Below are 15,976 nucleotides of genomic sequence, written 5' to 3'. Positions count from 1 at the left end.
TCGGGCGTGGGGGAGCCCACGGGGGGGGCCACTGATCAGCCTTGGCGGAGGTCTGCGCTCTCCGAGTGCTTCTAGTTTATTATGCGTATGTGTGTGTAGTGTTCTTGGTGTGGTTTCAGGTCTGTGTTACCTCTTGAATGGTCAGAGTGCTGGTTGACCTGAGTTCCTTGTGTGTGTCCTGACTGATAGCTTGTTGTTTTGGCTGCAGGTGTGTGATGTTCTCTGCTGGCTGAGAGTCTAGCGTCACCATGTCGACCTCGGACTCAGATTACTCCATTGACTGGCTTGGCAGTGATGAGGACGACTACGACAGCCCAAAGACACTGAGTCCTGAGCCGGAAGGTGCCGCGCCGCCTCCTTCCTCATCCTCATCCTCATCTTTAAGGGAGTCTCCTCGCAGTCGCCTCCCCTCTGGACCGACCCACAGGAGGACGGGGGCGGACCGCTGTTACAGGGGCGGCATTGACCCTCCACCTGGTCCACGGACCTCAGCCGTCAGTCCAGTTCAGGGATTTACCTGTGTTTGTGAGCAGCTGACATCCTCTGTGGGGTCCAAGCATCATCCGAGCAGGAAGAGAGAACACTGCGCCGGAGTGGACGCACCCTGTGAAAAGCCTCAAGCAGACACTGAAAATGAACTGTTTTCACACAAGGTTAGAGGTTTTCTGTTACTGTGGGGTCTTAACGTGTGGATGATGTTCAACAGACGTTGACCAAGACACTCCTTTAACACAGCTGGCACATTAATTAATAGGGGTGTAAGAAAATATTGGTTCTGCAATGTTTCATTTCACAATACTGTATTGATATTAAAAAGTACTGTATCGATATTTTTAGGTATTTATTCAAATGCACATATTGTGGAGGTTCATTTTTATTTTTTGTTTATATTTTATTTATTATTATTTAACACTCTTTTATTAAATAATGTTAGTTCCTTTGTTGGGATTGCATAAAAATAATGTTATGATGTTAGTTATGAACTAATAGAATATGAACATTTGAGCAGGATCTTAATTTGTAATGTCTGTGAAACATAATTAAAATTTTAACACAGGGAAATTTTGTGATATAGCATTAGATCCTGTTATGATCAAATAAAATGTGTTTAGTACTTGTGCATATTTCTGGTGTAATTCAGTTCTTCGAGGAAATAATCATTTTTTAAAAAGAAACAAACAAAAAATTGCCTTTTTAACAGCATCATGATATATAGTGATATATCGTATGGTGATCCTACTATTGTGATTTGCATCGTATCACCAGATTCTTGCTAATACACACCCCTATTAATTAATGGGATATTAGTCCTGTATCAAAATAGGAGATAGAAAATGTAATTTATAACACCAATTAAAAAACATAAAACATGGATGGTCATGTACTTATACTTATGAATTTAATCTGTGGGTGTTTTTGAGAGGTGATTAATTGACAAACAACTGGGTGAAGCTTTAATCCTAAAATATGGCTGAACTTTAAAATACTATCACCAAGTGAACATCGCAGTCACTGGAACATGTCCGATGTAGCGGAACATGATTGTTTATTAAAGACCCCGGCACACAACGCATCAGATTAGATTTTCTCCAATCGGAGCGAATGAAAAGAATTCCCACTCTAATGGATCGTATCACTTGTCTGTCAATTCTACTACAACTTCACAAAGTCCAGGCTTGTGTATTTAAAAAAAAAATGTATATTTGGCCCAATAATGTTAAAACAGATAAAAGATACCAATTCATGATCCAGTGTCACAAAGAAATTCAGAAGCGACTGAAGCAGTTGATAAGTTAATAAAATAGTCCCACTCGACTACAATGTTTGGACAAATCTAATGGCAGAAATGAAATGTAGTCTTCTTAATTATGTTTTCATTAATTTGTGTGTTATATTAGAATGAACTGTTTATATCTACGCTGGGGTTGTGTTGTCTCCAGTTGGATTCACTGAAAGTCCTCTGGTGAATTAATATGTTACATTAGTGACAGGGTTGTCCTTCTCCTTCCTTTGGCTGTCTCTGTGTTAATGCTTCTCTACTCTGCAACTACACTCTGAAAATTGCAAGTTTTGACAAAGACACATGTTTCAATGTGCCATTTTCTTTTGCAGGTTCTATTCATTTCACTACCATGATGCACTTCCTCGTGCACATGTTCCCACAAAACCACTTCTCACCCAACACTACAGTGCACTGTCACAGCATCCTGCACCAGCCAAACAACCCAGATACCTTTTACCCTTATCCTAGAACGGTAGTGGAGGGTGCCAGACTGATCCACCGCACTGACACAGGGCTAATGAAGTGTGGAGATGCGTCTGGACATTTGAGACCAGGTCGAGTCCACAGACTCTGTCTGTCTCTAAACACAGTGATGTTCACTGTTAAGGTGAATGTGAACAAACCACTAAAGAGGACCTGTCATGATTTTTGATTTTTTTCTGTCACCCACACAATAGGGGAATATGTCTTGTTTCAACTTAATTTAAACTACAGATGGAATGAAATACTTGGACACTATAACTGTCGGCAGAACGTGGCTCATTAACTGATAAATTTCATTCGGGATCTCAAATGGGAGATGGTATCAATGTTGGTAAAAAAACAAAACAAAAAACCCCCTCATACTTTGTTTCCAGGGCATAACTGGAAAACAAGTCAATATTTTTCACCAAACCTGCTACAATTATCAGCCATTGTCAGTGTTTTTAGAAATGTGTGAAACGTTGAATAAACCAAACACTGATGGGTTTCCAGAGCAGAACTAGAAAACCCTTGTTTGTTGCATTTATTAGTGATGCCTGTGCTTTGACTTATTCTGTTTCCCATCATCTGATGCTGCATCAGAATTATTTTTCCAGTATGAAACTGCCCAACTCTTCTTCTTTCAGTGGACAAACTCAGTGAAACTACAAAACATTAGAAATAGGTGTCTCTTATTGGTTTATCCCTGGTTATTATCATTGTTTTATCACCAGATCTATTCAGAATAATATTGGAACATTACTATGGTTGTAAACATAGACATAGTTTTATATGGTGATGAGAGTGAGTGCATTTTTAGATTTTTGAAACAACCACTCTGAAGACCTCACCAAATTATGACTTTTTTCCCTTTTTCAATTTTTCCATAATGATTATTATTGCAATAATAATTAGAATTATATTGCAATAATTTGTATAATTTTGTCACCCATCCCTGCTGGAGTTACTGACAATAATAGTTAGAAAAATTTAAATTACTGTTAGAATCACAGAGATTTGTTATTGATCGTTAGTTGGTATTCATTTCCAGTCATTTCAGTCTCCACACTTTAAAAATCCAGTCAACCTCTGGGTTAAACACTTTTCACCTACACTGTTTCTGATCCAACTGATGCCCATGTGCTGATATTCTGAGCAGTATTGTAATGTAAGAAATCACAACCTGAAGTACATGAGGAAACGTAGGTGGATGGTGGTTGCATCCTAAAGTAAAGCAGACAGAGTATCAGCAGGAGGCTGGTGATACTGATGTAAGAGGATCTGACAGGGCCAGTTTTCAGTGAACTGTGTTGCTATCAGGTCTCACTGTTGGGGATGACGGCGGCGGCTCCGAGGACTGTGTGTGAATTGGTTGATTGCTATCAGTCTGTCCATTAGCTCCTGTTGACTTTTAATGACACCCTCTCATTAAAAGGCCTGTAGAGAATGTTTAACACACAACTAATGGTGTCAAATGGGAACATCTGGGTAATCAGTCCCTTAGTTGCAAATCAATAAGTTTCTGTCAGAATGAAGTGAAAAAAATCTGTGTAGTTTTACCTGTCTGTGTGTCTTGCTGTGTGTTCTGTGTTCTCATACACACACACTGACACTCATTAGATTAACTGTGGTCTGGCTGATTATGTAATCCTGTATTTGGTTTGGTGCTTTGCTGTGGAGGGTATACTTAAATAGCTATTAGAAAGCACTTTACGTGGTGCAGCGCTGATAGCACGAATGGCTAACTCAATTATGTGTTCCACACAGTGCATGGAACTGCAGTGCTACATCCCTCCTCTGTCGTCCATCCTGCGGGGCCTGAGATCAGGACGGTACTCCGAACGTAAGTGTCTAATCCCTCCTGTCCTGTTTAGCAGCACAGCTCATAGACCACAGTAACAGATCAGTTAACTGACACATTCTGTGCATCACACGCCTAAACATAGACACTTGAATGTAGAACGGCAGGGTTATAATTCTGAACAGACCTGAGAATATTTTTGACCTGCAGTGATGTCAGCTGATTGATCAGCCTGTGTGTTGGTGAATGGACACACTGATTTATCACAGGAACATCAGTATGAGCCAGATGACTGACGTCGACTGTCAGCAGATAAACTGACACCACCAGTGGCAGTGGCCAGTGTGTGTCTGCTGTGTTATATAAAAGCTTGTTGTATACATTTGTGTGTTTGACTCTGTTCTCTTACAAACATGGTGAAACAAGCCTGAAAGGCTCCATCATATTTAAGTTATTTTTAATGAAGATCCCTTTGTTTCGTTGGTACAAAATGGGGAACAAATAACAACAATAACTTTATTTTATTAGTCTTCTGTATACTCATTGGCCTTGAATTTACATCTACATTTGTATACAATTTGAAGAAAATATAGTCATGCAGTAAAAAAAATATTAAAAATAGAACCAGTTCTATCCCAAAGCTAAAATTTTGTGCACAACATCTTGAAACATTTATGAAGACATGGTAAAAATTTCCAAATTTTCATTAACTGGCCACATGGTAATTTGGGTGCTCAAATAAAGAGTATTTCTGTGAAAAATTGAAATCGACCCATTTTATTCATTGCTTCATAGAAACACTTTTCATTGAAATGTCGTCTTTTTTCAGTATATTGTTGCATCTTGACCATAAGAATCCATGCAAAAAAAATATTAGGTCTCTGCATTCATCCATTATGGCACAGTGCAAGCCTGAAGAGAGAGGACATTTGGAAGAATTAGCCTTTTCACCTGATTTCAAAGCCTCATGAACCAAACATGAAGGCACCTACAATTATTTTGATGCAAAATATGGTCTTTTCAGGGGGATTTCACCCAGGACAGTAAGTTTCAGCAGTGTGGCTTGAATACATAAGGAGATATAGCTCCTCAAAGTTGGCCAAAAAGCAAATTTGCAGAATTAAAAAAAAAAACATTTATTTTCAAAGGGCTGTATCTCCTAAACTATTACAGATATGACATTAAAATTTTGGATGTGTTCGTTTATCTGGTAGGTGAACAAGTGTGAATTTTTTCAGAATTTTCTGAGCGAGTCATGTGGGGACCATTGGTTGAATTGCCATGGAATGACCCACCTGCTGTGTTCATTTTTTTAAATTGACTGAAACAAATACATTTGGTCCCTAAAAACAGGACAGAGGGGCTAAAAATTCAAACCAGATGTAGACTAATGTTAAGAAGCAGGTTTGGAAGCACTTTGGGTCTATTTTAAACATAAATATTTGCTGAGATAAAAGAGAAACTGTTTTTCAGTGTCATACCAGACATTCCAGTTAATATTTATACCTAATGCACCACCTTTTCATTATATGTAGCTGTGATATTATTCAGAAAATTATTTCAATTATGGAAACAAAATGCTCAGAAAGTGCCTGTGCATTTATAAAGTATAGCCTACGTACTAGTCGGTATATATGTTAAACAATAATGTGTAATGTTTGCCTGATTTGTTTAGTGATTAAAGGACCTTTCTCTACATACATCTTGGTTTGTTTGAAGTGACTGCATCTGAATGTCCAGAACAGACCACTAAATCAGACTCACTGAATATTACCGCGCTTAAACAAAAAAGGATCAAAGGCCTCACGAATCATTTAACATCCTTTTAAAACTGCTTCAGAGATGAAAGACCGCATCAAAGCAGTCGATTGTGCTCGGATAGAAGCTTAAGACCAGCTGTCCTGCACACAAAAGATATAGGCTCATTTTGGTGCTGAAGTTGTAAATTAAACCGACCATGTTTTTCTGTACTTTACAGAGATTCTGTTTCTATTCAGTGTTTCACGTTGAAACACAGTAGTGGGTATCCATGAAGTTTCATAATTATTCATCTCCTCTCCACGCTGTTAAAACATCACAGAAGTGTAGGGTTTTGCATTTGACATTGCTGACATCTCTTTTGTTTTCACATCTCTTCTCATGTTTGCATGTTACCACCACATGGAGATGAGTGGAATAATGTCACTAGCAACATTTCCTGTTTCCAGGTCTTTTCTGTTCATTTCTGTGTATTCAGTCGCCTGCAGTACTGTGTCTGTGAATCCATAAAATAATGTACATCCATTTACATGTGATGAGGAAGTGGATGAAGCTGATAAGTGAAGATACAATTCTCAAATGAATCAGAAAACACTAAGTTTGATACTAACCAGTGTTACACCTCACATTGACTAACTAACATTAGTCCCACTGCATCTGCCAAACCAGATCTTTATTGATTATCCTGAAATAGAATAAGGCTGTTATTATACAGGGGTTCCATAAAGTCTCTTTACAATTTAACAAATGTATTACAAAAGCAAATGAATAGACAAACCTGTGGAAATTATTACAAAATGAGAAGTAGATATTGAAGGTTTTTGCCTCATTTAATCCCCTCTATATGGACACCATTAGTTGTACAAAGCACATCCAGACGCTACTGGATTAGTTTCCATGTTGGCTGTATCATAGCCTCATCAGTGATCTTTTACTTCAGGTCGTTGACGTCCTGTATCTTTGTTCGATACACAATATCTTTTACATAACCCCATAGAAAGAAATCCAGGTCAGTGGTATCTGGTGAAGGAGGTGTCCAGAGGATTGGAGCATCCCTTCCAAATCCACCGATTTGGAAATGTTTGATTTAGGAACCCACCAACATGCAGTCCCCAATGTGGTGGTACACCATCTACCTGGAACATGATAGTTGGTTGAAGGTCATCCAGTTGTGATGACACATATTCAGTCAAAAGGTCAAGGTAAACACGCAAAATGGACCAATGATTGGATTGTACATGATCCCACAATGTAATTAAAAACTTTGATAACCACTGAGTACATAGACCTAATCTGAATAACATGTCTTATCAATTGCTTTTGTAATTATTTTTTTTTAAATTGTAAAGAGACTTTGTGGACACCCATACATAAATATTTATGTAATAAGGGTTTTACACATCTTCATTTTTCATATTTCATTTTCCTTTTTATTTGTTTGTCTAGTTCAGGGGAAGGTAAATGAAGTAAAAATGTATTTAGCTTGATTCCATTTAGGGGAGGGGCACAGCTGAGTGGTGTACCGCTGTGAACAGAATCGGAGCTTCATAAAGCTCTGTCATTATTTTAAATAAGTGAATTTAGCCCCTTCTGACCCTTGACTCATGTCAGACTTTATAAGTGGTTTAATAAAAGTGTGTATTAGTGTTCACACCTCCACCCCTAGTAAAACAACCCCCTAATGGTGTTAACACTAAGGCTGCACACCTCAGACATTCAAAGTAAAGCACAAAAATACAGATGCACTCCAGGGTGGTATGTCCTGTCTCATTGTTTATCGCAACACAGATATGTGTAATGTAGGAACAACAGTTTATTACCACATATCCTGTCCTCTTTAATCTGTCAGAAAGCTAACACTGCATTACCTAAATCTGTCCATAAATGTTAACTAAATGAACCAGGCTTGCACATTAAGCTTAGTAGCTGAAATAGCTGAAAAGGAACTAAAACAAGTTCCCTGAAACATAGAATATGTACATATGTAATAAAAACGTACATATAACATTCACTAAACCTGGTGGATGAAGGGATCTGAGGAGTTTAAGGACAGGAGGCAGATTTCAAACGTTTACTAGCGTCATTTACAGTAACTTTCTTATTTTTTACTCCTAAGTGAAAATTTTAAGCACTGCGTATTATGATTTACATGTGGCTGTGTATTTGTTTTGGCCCTGTTGCTACAGATAAACTCTTAGTGGTTTAGATGACTAATTTTATTACAATAGATATGTTGATGTCTCCTCCAGATAAAATGTTCAAATTAGAAGTGAGTCAAAGTTATTGGCTGCATCTAAAACAAGATGTTGTACATCAACAGAGAAATTAGACAATGTGCAGGAAATGCAGTGACATTCTCTTATCAGGGTTTTTGTCATTTAGGTTTAAATAAATATTTTCATTTATATGTTTTACACAGATGTACTGGATTAAAATGACACAATGAGGACAGTTACTTACCAAGAAGGGAAATACATGAAACGATTAATGTATTTTATTATACTTTAAACACTAGCACTATAAAAACTCATCATTTTTATTCGTTTACCTAGTGCTATGTTACACTTCAGTACATTTTATGTGTCATAAAGTTCTGCCAGATTTGACTCTTTTCATAAGATGTATTCACTGTAATAACTTTTACTCACTGTTGTTTGTGTGAACTTTTTCAGTTGTGTAGAGTAAGTCTGGCTGTTAGAACAAAACTAGACCCTACCCTCTTAAACTCTGCTTCAAAGCTTCATCCCCCAGAAAACACATTTGTGGAGACTCCGGTAGGGGTGGTTTTATCTACTCTTTCAGGTTTTTGATCACATATTTCCATAAAAGTAACAGCAACAGTGAGTACTTATTACTGAGACAAGACAGTAAAAATATACTCGATTCTAAAATAAGACTAAAATCTTGGGAAAAAAAATGGTGTTGAGACCAGCTTTAGAACCAAGACTAATCTCCAGAACTACACCAGTAAATGCAGAGGGTTTGGAGTTCACAGCAGATCCATCAGTACGTGGTCACTAAACTGAATTCTCCATTTTTAAAGACCAATATAATAACAACAGCTTGGAGCTGGAAAAACCTAATATCATCTCTGGTCGTTTCCCTAAAGTACTCTAACTCTGACTATAAAAATACATTATGCATAACTGAAATTATCAGTTAATTAGAACCCAGAAGACTAGTGACTTGAACATCAGGCCATGAAAACCAAACTATATGAATTTAGCATCATTGAACATAACTCGAACTCCAAATTTTAGTCAGTAAAACTGACACTGAAGAGTAAACTGAGTGTAAAAAGTCTGTCTTTACAGATGGTGTTGTCCCTCAACCTCAGTATTCCCAGCTCTGACACCTGATTTTATTGGCACCAAGGTCTTTAAGGACATAAAAAACTTTGTCATTGCAGTTTCCCACAACACATATCAATAGTAAGATGTCCTATTGGTAATTAACCATCATTAATCCATCTGCCTCCACTAAGCACCATGTTAACCCTTTAAGCACCAAAGTAGCAATATTGCGATACTAATGTAACGTAACTGAATGAAACTGACCAACGCTCTAGATTAAGTTACCAAATCTTGTTACTTTACCTCCCACCATTAAATGGCGGACATGTACCCCTTCAATTCTAACATCATTTTAGGGCATGTTTCTATTCAAAGTGAAGAAGAAAATCCAGTTTGAAAAGTGGGTCCTGAGCTGGTTTAGTAAGTAAAGTTCATTTAGTTTTAGTTTGGATAGATAAGGACAGATTTGGCTGCTCTGCTGCTTGGCTAAACAGCTTCTAAAACGTACTGCATTTTACTTTCTACTAATGTTTAAGTTCATTTATCGTAAGGATAATATAACAAAAAAACAAAAACACCAAGAAAACTTCCATATAAATATGTTCAGAGTTCAATTGTACTAAAAGTTATGCAATCCAATACAGCCGCTGCCATGTGACATCACAGTATGCAAATTAGATGAGCTAAATAGAATAAAAAATAAAAAATAGACATAAAATATGAATAGACACAATATTTATGATATTAACACTATGTATTACCTATGAAAACAGTATGTATATCTATTTAAGAGTATGAATATCTATGAACTCAAGTCTATATAAAAATAGTGCATTCATATTTTGATAAAAATTTAATAAATATTCCATTGTTATTGCAGAACAGAAGATTATTGCACGACTTATTGCACATAATTCACATTTTGCAGGGTTATTGCACATTATTGGAAGTGTTTGTGTGAGGATACTTCTTAGTATATTTGGGTTATTTAATTATATTTAGCAAAGTTGTAGATGAATTGAGAGATAGATGATGGAAGTAAAGGAAGAGTGGTTCTAATGATCTTCTGTGTGTTTTTAAGTGACGTGTAGAGCTGCAGTTGTTTGTGTTGTGTTTGTTGTAGCTGAGGCTTCAGAGGTTGGGGCTGATGAGCGCTGCAGAGGTCATAATTGGTAACATGGTTCTACAGTAGGAGCTGAACAGCCACGTGCCTCTGCTCCTCATGCTCAGTGCTGATCTGTCTCCCTTTTCTCCTGCAGGTCTCAGCAGTTTCCAGGAGAGCGTCGCAATGGACCGTATCCAGAGAATAATGGGAGTCCTTCAGAATCCAAACATGGGGTAAATACTTTCAGAATAAATCACTACTGCACGGCCACAAAAGCCCCTGCTCTCTTCTTCCCGTTGTTTTGACCCTTCGCTGTTCCTGGTGATCCTGGTTATGGGTGGATTATTCCCACATGAATGTTACAGTTACACAGAAATAAGTACATTTACTCACTGAGTACGGTACATAAGTTCATCGTAGTGTTTCTACTGCACTGTCCTACATTTATGACAGTTTGGCTGGTCCTCCTGTAGAGCTTCAACCGTGACTAGACAGAAAGTAGAGCAAAAGACCAACCCTGTTAAAGCAGGTAGAGCGGTTTTACACTACTGTTACTTAGGTGATGAATACTTCCACCACCATAGGTCACTACTGATAACTATCGATCATGACAGGAGTTTTTTCTTCCTTTTAAGCCACAGGCTGGAGGTAAACAGGGTTGTTTTCACTCCATCTGTGTGTGACTGTAAGATACATCAGTCTTTATGAAACTTTAGTTTTATATTGACGTAACAAATGTCTGAAACCCTATATTGTTTCTTGCCTGTAGCTTCAGAATTGACAAATTGGTCTTTTGCCATGTAAAGCTATGTTCTTGATACAAAGAGCACCTCCCAGAACCGTTCCAGTGTAAGGACCCTCAGTGGGTGGAACTCCTTTATCTCATACATGTTTATGTGATTGTGTTGTGGAATACTGGGTGAATGCTGTGGCTTTGGTAAACCAACCGAACTGGCTTATAATTGCTGGGGTCGTGAGTAGCATCGTCGTGCGTGCACGCAGGTACAATAGCAACTACTGTTGTACATCACAACATTATAAATCAATAAATCACTTGGCACATACTCTCCCCCCGCTCACGGATTGAGGTCTGTGAATAGGGGTGGGGGGGTGGGGTTGCATATCGTCTGGCACGTCACCCCCACCCCGTGGTTGCAAATTAGTTTTCGGGGGGCAGCAGGTAGTCAATGATAAGGTGAGGAGAGCTCACTTTTACTTTCTCACAGCTTCATCTTCAGAGCTATATAACCCACCATGTCCTCGTCATAGGTCCGTCGTGTTACATTTAGATAAATTTGGGGAGGGGGGCATATCGTCCAGCAGATAGTACCCCCCCACCACCACACACACACACTTTTTATTCCGTTAGTGAGGTGTGGTTCACAAAAGGTTGAGAGACCCTGTCTTAAATAAAAGCTGATTTTTAGTAGCTGAAGTGTTTTGTTTTGTTTTGCTTTGGGTTTTTTTTGTTTTTTTTTTAAATATAAGCAGCTCAGCATTATTATTGTGTAATTTGTGTCACTGATTATCGCTCAGGGTCATAGAACTCAGACTAAAATGTTAACTCTGTACTGATCAGGATGTGTGTTACAATAAAACAACAGAAAAACTTGCAAATGAGTCTCACATTATCACACATACCAAGTTACACTACCTCATTTCCTCAAATAAAAACCTGGAGTCAATTACAAGCCGGGTCTCTAATAATACCCAATGTCAACGCGAACAAATAAAAGGCGGTTCTCAATTACAGGCCTGGTCTGAAATAATACGGATAAACGTCTGTCATGTAATGAGCTGCCAGTTAAGAACAATGTTCACTTCAACAACTTTAATTTAAGACATTCAATAACATCATCCAACTAGTGCCAACACTTTGTTGTATTAGATCACTCACCTGAAGTGTCATTTTCCAGTTTCAGTCACTTCAGGTGTGTGTCCTACTTTTTCAGCGAGACTGTCTTTTGTAGAAACTTTGAAATGCAACAGGAACACGACGACTAGAGACAACAGATTAAATGGATTTTATCCACTGAAATGACAATGAGCTTTTAGTTTATAAAGGTTAGGGAAGTGTTTATGTTGTAGAAAAGCACAATGTAGGACTTTTAACATCACAAAACATGAGTGCATCACTAATTATGTCCATTTCTACTTAGTAAAGAGAGGAAATAAAGGCCTAAGAAACACCAGCCTCCTTCAAATAAAGGCCTGATTCTTTCAACAGCTGAAGTAAATAAACACCTCGGTTAAGGAGATTATTCCGTATATGACAGACTCTGGTGCCATATAAACAGCTCATTGTGGATATTAAGAATTCTACTTTTTTCGAATAGTGCATGTGGAATATGCTGATATTATTCCAGATTTATGAGGATTCTGTGGACATGTATACAGCACATTCAGAATATGAATCACATTAGTGGGTTTTACCACAGCCTCCTGTTTACACTCAGATGGGATTAAGACAAAGATCCTCTCTGACAAAGATAGAAGCTCAGAAGAAAAAGCCACATTTGTGGCTGGAAGTCGAAAACACCTCGTTTTAAACATTATGAAAGGGGATATCAGTGGGTTTTTGGATGTGAACAAATACTGAAAAGCCTTTTCAAGACGTAGTTTGAGTGAATGACAGAAGGAGGCTGAGTTCACACCAGGACCTTCTTTAACCCATAAAAACCCAGTGGTACTTTTGTGGCAGTTCCAAAATATTATTTTCCTCTATATTTAAGTCTTCTTAATTTATCACTATTTATTATAACATTATCCTCTTCATTTTGCATTTTTTTTCAGTGTAAATCAGGTATTTTCCTATATTTAATTTACTGATCATATAGATGTTCATAAAAGCTCAGATAAAATTTGGGGGTTAAAAATCAGAAATGGAGAAAACTGAAGAAAAACCGGCATTTGCAGTGAAATCAATCATTAACTGAACATAAACCCAGTGTGTCCATCCACTGTCATTGATCCAACTCCATGGGTTTTACTGGTGAATCAATGTTGTAGAAGATGATGATGTTCCCACGTTCACTCCTCTGAACGCCTCTGAACATCCAAATGGGTCATATCTGATGACCATGAAAAGATGACAAACTGTATTTTACACCAATTATTTACATGTAGTGATAGTTTTAGGGGTTCAGACATTATTAAATATTTTAGATCGGTAGATGGTTTTGGTCGTCGGTGGCTTTTTGGGTCTTTATGGGTTAAATGAACTATATGAAGAGCAGGATTAGTCCATATCCATGTAAAGAGCTTACTGGCAAGTTTGATGTTTATCAGAATGTGAGCAAAAAGCCGAATATTTAGTTCTTGTACATGTCATCTTTGATAACATCGTGGTAACTTCTTGCTACATTAGCCATTAGCTCATAGAACTGAAACGTACACAAATTGTGTGACTAGAATAACTCACCAACAACCACAATGATCTTTATGACACGTGATAATTCACTCAGTGAATATGTAAATGTAATTAATTACATTTTGATGTATCCAGCTTAAGAATGAACAAAAATGGCATGCTAAAAACGTTGACAGCGTCACTAGAGGTTTTTTCAACAAATTTGTAATTGTGAGATCCAAGATTAGTTCTGTAAGGTTTCCATCTAAAATGTGGTCTCACTGGTGATTAAGCCTTTATGTGTAAGTAACATATGGATTTATGCTATTTCTTTTCTTTTTTATTGTGTATGTTTTTATTGTATCCTATGGACCTAGTTTTTTGTGTCCGTAATAAAGCTTGAATGTAAGAACATAACCAAACAATACCTCCTGTGATGGATTCATCAAACTTCAAAACTAATCACCGTTTATAGAATAATTACCAAAGTGAAACAATTAAATGAATAATAATTGTAGACATCTATGACATGATACAGTGGACCTTCAACTCTTATCTACAGAACATCCTCAGATATTAGGCTTTCAGAAGATGTTCAGAGGACAGTTCATGCTGGTGTTAATCTCTCATAGAAGCGTAAAAACAATCTTGTATCTGTACTGGTTTAACAAAGTGGTCAGTTTGTTTTGACTCAGTTGTCAATAACTTGATTTACTAATGTAAAACTTTATTGTGTTCAGTGATTTTTTTGTTCTTTCTCACGTCATATTTTCTTCCTGGACTTTGTGCGACCTCCAGTAACGTCGCACAGTTGAAATATGACTTGGACTTCAAACAGGCTGAATACACAAATGTTACACAAGTGTTTCCATCTGGCAGCAAATATCATTTTAAGAGCTCAGTGTAATCTGTGATGCCAGATGGGTGGAGCTTGTATTGTGAAAAAAGCGCACAATGAGCACTGTGAAGTGTGCTCAACAATCACAGGAAGGCTTTCTAAGGTCAGTTTGATACAATTTGTAGTGATTTACAACCTACTTGACTCTATCAAAGCTTTACACACTCAGTTTGCTTCACAGTTTACTCAGATCTCCAGGGAGACGTAAAACCTCAACTGGAGCTTGTAAGATCTGAAATTTAATTAACCTCCTCACATTCCCTTTAATGTTTCTGACTAATTTCATTTAGTTTTTTCACATATAAATGCCCACACTTTAACTACAGTATGTGCTTCACTACTGTGAAATGGCAATATTAGTCCATTTGTGTGTTCGGAAATTAGAAATAAAAGGCCTGACTCTGACTTCAGATAGAGGTCTGGCACCCTCTGTACTGGAGGTCAATAAAAGTCCTGGACACTAGTTAAGGAAATACTATATTACAGTTCTTCTCCACTGGTTTGGTTCATTTCTGGAAACAGAATTTATATTCTCAAAATAACATGGACAAACCTCCAAACACCTGGCAATTGTTCGCAACAGAATTGAATTTCTCATTCATTTCATCAAATTGTAAATGTCTTAGTGTGTGTCTCAATGTCTCAGTAGATTTATGCAAATGATTAAGTCCAGTTTGTGTACATTCAGCACAATTCTCAAGTGAATAGATTTTGTTGATCTAAACTGATTGTTCATTCTCAGTCTAATGGTAGTTCTCTCCAAAATATATCAGCATCTTTTTATTGTATAAGTCATCAAATGCAAAATAGTCTGTTCAGTTGTCAAAATTAGTCAAGAAAATAATACGACAGTGGCCTGGAGAGGGAGGTTGAGGACAGTGACCAGTGAAGAAATGTTAGTTGAAAAAGTTTCATTTACAGCACTGTAGGCTACATATAATTTTCCTTGTTTTTTTGTTTATGTGTTTATTACAGTATATTGTGCTGTATTTTTTTTTACTCTAATGTATGTAAGTTACTTTATGTGTGTGTGAATTGAAATGGTTAAAGTTTCCTTGCTAGCATGAGTGCAATGTGTGATGTCAAATCTACTCTTACGGTAAAATCCTGTTTTTTGTTTTTTTTTTCAGTTTTATACACAACTAGTGCGTTGACCTATGGGAATCCACAGGTTCTAGATGTGGTGATTTTTATGCTGTTGTGTATTTGTGCATGCTGTACCACATTTGTCCAGCAGTCACCGCCAAAGTGTTCTGGTCATAGCAACATGACTGTAAGGCTGTTGTATTCCAAAATTACTAATATCTCCCAAAATATTGGTCCTACCAACTTGCCGTTTTTACTAGTCTTTTCTTTGACCAAAAATACGTAAGTATGATAAACCGCAGCAGTCAGCTCTTTCCAGATTTTGTGTGAATTCCCAGACACACATACACGCACACAGAGGCCACTTGGCTTTTATGTATAGATTGTATTCTCTTAGCAGGACAAAAGAAACTAGTGCTGTAACCATTGTCAATGAAGGAC

General features: G+C 37.4%; 1 protein-coding gene across 1 annotated transcript in view; it reads left to right on the top strand.

The window, feature by feature from the left end:
• LOC115417102 (circadian-associated transcriptional repressor-like) overlaps nt 1-15,976 on the top strand; it is a 30,316-nt gene that overhangs the window by 2,485 nt on the left and 11,855 nt on the right. Inside the window, exons 2-4 of the mRNA XM_030131083.1 lie at nt 209-653; nt 4,013-4,088; nt 10,357-10,435. Coding sequence (XP_029986943.1) covers nt 249-653; nt 4,013-4,088; nt 10,357-10,435 — 560 coding nt within the window. The 5' untranslated portion in view covers nt 209-248. The remainder of the gene's footprint in view (nt 1-208; nt 654-4,012; nt 4,089-10,356; nt 10,436-15,976) is intronic.

This window comes from Sphaeramia orbicularis, chromosome 3 (assembly GCF_902148855.1).
Source record: "Sphaeramia orbicularis chromosome 3, fSphaOr1.1, whole genome shotgun sequence".
NCBI classification, from domain to species: Eukaryota; Metazoa; Chordata; class Actinopteri; order Kurtiformes; family Apogonidae; genus Sphaeramia; species Sphaeramia orbicularis.
The sequence above is the reverse complement of the archived record's forward strand: the minus strand, read 5'-3'. Positions and strand labels throughout refer to the sequence as shown.